Source organism: Mustela nigripes, chromosome 6 (genome assembly GCF_022355385.1).
Source record: "Mustela nigripes isolate SB6536 chromosome 6, MUSNIG.SB6536, whole genome shotgun sequence".
In the NCBI taxonomy this organism is placed as follows: Eukaryota; Metazoa; Chordata; class Mammalia; order Carnivora; family Mustelidae; genus Mustela; species Mustela nigripes.
This window is the reverse complement of record NC_081562.1, coordinates 91,614,479-91,620,795: the sequence shown is the minus strand read 5'-3', so window position 1 is coordinate 91,620,795 and position 6,317 is coordinate 91,614,479. Positions and strand designations below refer to the sequence as shown.

At 46.2% G+C, this 6,317-nt stretch overlaps 1 protein-coding gene across 1 annotated transcript; it reads right to left on the bottom strand.

Annotated features, from left to right (window-relative positions):
- Positions 1 to 2,332: 2,332 nt before the first annotated feature.
- On the bottom strand, positions 2,333 to 4,778 carry RPS26 (ribosomal protein S26). The gene is made up of 4 exons (XM_059403381.1): positions 4,670 to 4,778; positions 4,232 to 4,409; positions 2,949 to 3,079; positions 2,333 to 2,441 (listed from the first exon to the last, which is right to left on the bottom strand). Exons 1-4 carry the CDS (start codon positions 4,670 to 4,672, stop codon positions 2,406 to 2,408), a joined length of 348 nt encoding a protein of 115 aa, XP_059259364.1. The 5' UTR covers positions 4,673 to 4,778; the 3' UTR covers positions 2,333 to 2,405.
- Between the last annotated feature and the right edge of the window lie 1,539 nt (positions 4,779 to 6,317).

Genomic DNA, 6,317 nt, shown 5'->3' with positions numbered 1-6,317 from the left:
CAAAAAAAAAAAAAAAAAAAAAAAAGGCAGGGTATCTGGGTGGTTCAGTCCTTAAGAAGCTGCCTTCTGCTAGGGTTATGATTCTGGAGTCCATGGATTGAGCCCTGCATCAGCCTCCCTGCTCTGTGGAAGCCTGCTTCTCCCTCTTCCACTCCCTCTGCTTATGTTCTCTGTCTCTGCCAAATAAATCAAATCTGTTAAAAAAAAAAAAAAAAAGGTTAAACCTATAAATGAAATTTCAAGAAATATCTTAGTGGTTACATGGCCTGATTTACTACCTGAATCTGATATTACTTAATAAACTGGCACTTGAGAGAACCAGGTTTAGCATTTTTACCTCAGACCTTTTTCTTCTACCCAGTGTTTACTCGTGGTGTAAAGAGGTCATTACAGCATAAAGGATGAAGGAGCATTTGCCTCATGGGCTGGGCCTCCTGAAATGATGGGAGGAGGCCAATGTGTTCTCACAAATTCAGGATTTGCCCCAGCTTTTCCAGCACATGCATTAGTAGGTTGACCATGAGCAAGTTGGGAGTCTTCATTTTGTTATTTTTCAGTTAGAGTTCAATTAATAAGAGCCAGCTTTAGGTTCCAAAATACTCTACTCCTTGTTATCCTATTCCTTTGGATAGACACTCAGAAAAATGTGTATTTTGATTTTGAGATAGCCAGTGAGCGAGCACATGCATGGGAGTGGGGTGGAGCACAGGGAGGGACAAGCAAGACTCCACACTGAGGTCGGAGGTCCATCTCTCAACCCAGAGATCCTGACCTGAACCCAAACCAATACCCCAACTGAGTCACCAGGGACCCTCCCTTTAAAATGTTTGTTTTTTTTAAGAATCTTAGAGGGGGCACCTGGGTGGCTCAGTCAATTAATCTGCCTTTGGCTCAGGTCATTATCTCAGGGTCCTGGGACCAAGCCCTGTGTGGAGTTCCCTACGTAGCAGAAAGTCTGCTTTCCCCTCTGCTCCTGCTCATACTCTTTAATAAAAAATCTTAAGAGATTTTAGAAAGTGCATACAGGAGCGGAGGGGCAGAGGGAGAGAGGGAAACGGATTCCCTGCTGAGCCCTAGGCTGATGCAGTGCAATTCTAAGACCCTGAGCTGAAACCAAGCTGAAATGTGTATTTCAATCAAAATTTCCAAACTATGGGCTTAGCTTAGTTTGGGGGAGGAGGAATCCTGTAACTTCACTAGCAAAGCCAATCATTATCAATCAATTCCCAAATGGGTTTTTCAAACATGTTTATCTGTACCTAGTAACTAATTTCTGAACTCCACAAAAAACAAACCATTGTCACAGAATTAGATATAGCTCTCCTCCATACTTTGTGTGGAAACTTTCCTCTTGTGGGACTACCACAAGTTTCTAGGAGTGCTTCTGGTATCCTGAACATCTTTATTAGAGAAACTGACCACAGAAAGATACAAATTGGCCAGAAACAGGTTTAGCAACAGAACAAGTCCAATAAATGAATTTTATGAAGTGGAAGATCTGAATACAGGTCTTTTTTTTTTTTTTAAGATTTTATTTATTTGACAGAGAGAGAGAAATCAAAATTAGGCAGAGAGGCAGGCAGAGAGAGGGGGAAGCAGGCTCCCTGCTGAGCAGGAGCCTGATGTGGGGGCTTGATTCTAGGACCCTGAGATCAAGGCAGAGGCTTAACCCACTGAGCCACCCAGGCACCCCTGAATACAGATCTCCTTAAAAGCCGTGTCATTGGGGCACCTGAGCGGCTCAGTCGTTAAGCGTCTGACTTCGGCTCAGGTCATGATCCTGGGGCCTGGGATCAAGCCCTGCATCTGACTCCCTCTCAGTTCGGAGGTTGCTTCTCCCTCTCCCACTCCCCCTGCTTGTTTTCCCTCTCTTGTTGTGTCTCTGTCAAATAAATAAATAAAATCTAAAAAAAAAAAAAAAAAAAAAAAAAAAAGGCTAAGTCATGCACTTCCTATTGAAGTCTTTGTGTCCCCCACCAGGGTTAGGCACAACCCTGTCTATAAATTGTCTCCTGATGTGCTCCTCACTCACATTTTTCCTGACCCTCCTAGTTCCATACCTCTATTTTTAAGACACCAGCTTCATCTACTAGAAAGGTCGCATTAACCTAACACCTAACACAGGTACCTCATCACCCCCCTCACAGCTATGCAAGTTGGGAAGGCCAAGAACACAAAAAAGAAACCCAAGTTGAGGTTTTACTTACATGGATAAACTTTTTCCCCCAATGAAAGACTATGTGGTACTCCACACTTGAATGTAAAAGTTAATTACACTCCTTGTGACACATACAACTCCTACACTGACAAAACATACACTCAACATGCTATATGAAGTGTAATTGCCTTTTATTATTTCTTTTTCTGGAGAACAACTTTTCTTCAGTCCTTAAGGACTTAGCTCCTTACATGGGCTTTGGTGGAGGTCGTGGGGCAGCACCCTGAAAAGAAAAGAACAGCAAATTTTAGAACGTTAATGAACGAATCCCCCCACAAAGAACTTGACTACTATCCTCCTATCACTAACAATGCACCTGGGCCATACATGCATGGAAAACTGTGCGGGTCACACACTAACTCCATCTGAAATAGATTCTAACAGCTCCTCCTTAGAAGAGTCTCCAAACAAATGTTTTAGATGTAAACTACCTTACCTACTCAGACCTTAATCTGAGATTCCTGGGGTCTTCATCCATCACCCCTCTGGGCTTCCACATCTCCTTTTTTAAAAGATAATTACCATGGGGGTGTGGCTGGGTGGCTGAATGGGTTAAGTACCTGCCTTCAGCTCAGGTCATGTTCCCAGGGTCCTGGGATCCAGACCCGTGTCAAGGGCTTCCTGCTCAGCAAGGAGCCTGCTTCTCCCTCTCCCCCTGCTTGTTCTCACTCTCTCTCTCAAATAAATAAAATTAAAGAAAAAAAAAAAAGAGAGAAATAAAGATACTTACCGCGGGTCTAAATCGGGGTGGGGGTGTTCGGTCCTTCCTTGCTTCACGAGAGCGATTCCGGACTACCTTGCTGTGAATGGCACAACTCACGCAATAATGTAGCTTCACATAGAGCTTGGGAAGCACATAGGCTAAGAAACAGAAAGAGGCAGAACAGTAGGTATTACATACCCACACTGCACTTGTCCTTCTCCCATTCTATCAGTCAAAAATAAACCTACTTAAGTGTCTCTCAGGCACGCCTACAAAGTTCGATTTCCAAAGCAACCATTCAGTTTCTGGTAACACGTACATTTTTACAAACGAATAATCCCCTTTAATCCTTTTCACCACGGGTACTAAATCCAGTCTACTGGCAATAAACCAACAATCCAGCTTCTTCAGAAGCTGCACCAGTCCTAATGCCTGTTCCTGGGCCCCTTCTCCTTGCCTAAGAAAACTAATTTGTCTTAAGAAAAATAAATGATCAAAATAACAGAAAGCACACTGCTCCAAGTATCACCTTTGACCAAGTAAGACCACCTTCGTTATCGAAACATTCCTTATTAAGACAGTCTGGGGGCGCCTGGGTGGCTCAGTGGGTTAAAGCCTCTGCCTTTGGCTCAGGTCATGATCCCAGGGTCCTGGGACCCAGCCCCGCATCAGGCTCTCTGCTCAGCAGGGAGCCTGCTTCCTCCTCCCTCTCTGCCTACTTGTGATCTCTGTCAAATAAATAAATATAATCTTTAAAAAAAAAAAAAACCCTCAGTCTGTACATGTTTGTTTGTTTGTTTTTTAAAGATTTTATTCATTTGACAGAGAAAGACACAACAAGTGAGGGAGAACAAGCAGGGGGAGTGGGAGAGGGAGAAGTAGGCTTCTCATCTGAGCAGGGAGCCCAATGCGGGCTCGATCCCAGAACCCGGGCATCATGACCTGAGCCAAAGGCAGCCACCCAACAACTGAGCCACCCAGGCGCCCCCCTCTGTACATCTAATCTTTATAAGGAACATTCCAGCCTTCAAAAACCCAGAAAGGGTGCTCCATTTACCATATTTATAGCTAGGGATCCAAATGCTGATATAAACTTTAAAACACTTTCGCAATCTCAATCTCTGAACAGATAACCACAAATCATGACCCAAAGACTGCACTATCACACAAGGACCCCCTCTGTCCACACAAAGCTAAAACAAACGAAGCTAAGCACTGGTCTTTCACCAACAGTAATTCTAAAGGCCCGCAGAAATTGCCTGGGAACAGCCCACGAACAGAGCCTGCAGGTGTGCCAGAAGCTCACTCACCGTCGAAGACACTGGCTTCGGAAATATCCCTGACAGCGGCGGCCTCTACTATGTTCCGAATAACAAACTTCTTAATGGCCTTGTCCTTGGGCACACAACGGGCGCAGTTGGTGCAGCGAATAGGCTGCACGTGGCCGCGGCCCTTTTTGGCACGACCATTATTCCTCCTTTTCTTGGTCTGCATCAGAATGAAGATCCAGTTACAAAGAGGGCGCAGCTTCCCCAACTTTAGCCCCCTACCGGCTACAACCGTGCCGGCAGCCCCCAGAATGACTACTCAAGACATTCAGCCCCTCCGCACATCCCTCCAAGGTCGAAGCAAATAGACACTTTGTGCTCTCCGCCATGGTCCAGGTTTTCAAGTCCCCACAACCTCAGAATCTGTTCCTCCCAGGTTCCCACGCGGACCCCTACCACTACCCACGCGCCACAACTCACCATCTTGGAAGCGGGACCCGAGAAAGAATATAGCGCCGGCTCCGACTCTCTTATATAGTACGAGATCCCTACGCGCACACAGGAAGACTGTTTTAGAAGCCGTATAGCGAGAGCGGCAGGCCACTTTACTCAGATTTTCTTTATTATTCAGCGTTTACGCTGAAATGTAAGCGTAGAAAGGCGCTTCTCGGGTTGTGTTATCCGTGGTAGGATGTGACCATGGGACTATTTAGCCGGATGGCGGAAGAAAACTAGGGTAATACGCACCCAGCAAGCCCCACCAGGTATTACTCCCTACCCCGGAAGTAATTCTGGGTGCTGTAATTATCCGGTTTTTGCGACGTTATGCGCGGAAGTTGCCCGCGCAGCACCACAAGTCGCACCCCCCCGCCATCGGAGGTCAGAGTCGGGGAGATGCATGGGAGTTGTAGTGCGAAGCTGGCGGGCCCTTAGCCCCTAAGCTCTTAGACCGAAGGCGGCGCTGTGCCACCGGGGGACGCTCTCGGCTTGTTTCTCCGACAGTATTGTTACTTGGTGTAGGATTGAGAAACCAAAGACGGGGGCAGGGTGGAGGGGTGGTAAGGGAGCGGGGACCTGGGGGAAACAAAATATTTTGTTAATTCCTCCTTCCAGTATGGACAAAACCTACGAAGGGCCTTGGGCAAATACATGGGTGTTAACGCTGTTTCTTACTCACTTTGTTTTCTTTTTTCTTTAAACATCCCTGGCTCCTGTTAGCGTAGCGCCAGACTCTGTAGTAAGCACTTTATAAATATTAACTCATTTTACCTTCAACAAACCTATAAAGTAGGTACTATTATTGGGGCGCCTGGGTGGAAGCCGCTGCCTTCGGCTCAGGTCATGATCCCAGGGTCCTAGGATCGAGCCCCGCATCGAGCCCGAGCCCGAGCGCCGCATCGAGCTCGAGCCCGAGCCCCGCATCGAGCCCCGCATGGAGCCCGAGCCCCGCATCGAGCCTGAGCCCCGCATCGGGCTCTCTGCTCAGCAGGGAGCCTACTTCCTCCTCTCTCTTTGCCTGCCTTTCTGCCTGTTTGTGATCTCTCTGTCAAATAAATAAATAAAATCTTTAAAAAAAAAAAGTAGGTACTATTATTATCCTCCCTTTACAGATTGAAAAACTGAGATTGCTGAAAAACACAGTTTTTTTTGTTTTGTTTTTTAAGGTTGTATTTATTTACTTGACAGAGAGAGAGAGAGACCACAAGTAGGCAGAGAGGCAGGCAGAGGGAGGGGCAGAAGCCAACTCCCCACTGAGCAGAGAGCCCAGTTTGGGGCTTGATCCCAGCACCCTGAGATCGTGATCTGAGCCAAAGGCAGAGGCTTAACCCACTGAGCCACCCAGGCACCCCTGAAAAGCACAGAGTTAGCAAGAGGTGTCCTGGCTCCACTACGCTATACTGCCTTCTGCCTGACAAAAAAATGGGTGGAGGTATATAACCTGGCAGAGTAACTTAACGATTAAACGATTTTGATTCCAACCCATAGCATAAACATGTTTTACATTGGTTCTCAGTACCTACACAAACGTACAAAACTGAAACACAACTTCAGGAACAATACTTGCCCTTAGGGCATAAAGTGCAATGATACGTTCTATTTCCTGTATTATTTTAATAAATGTTGTTCA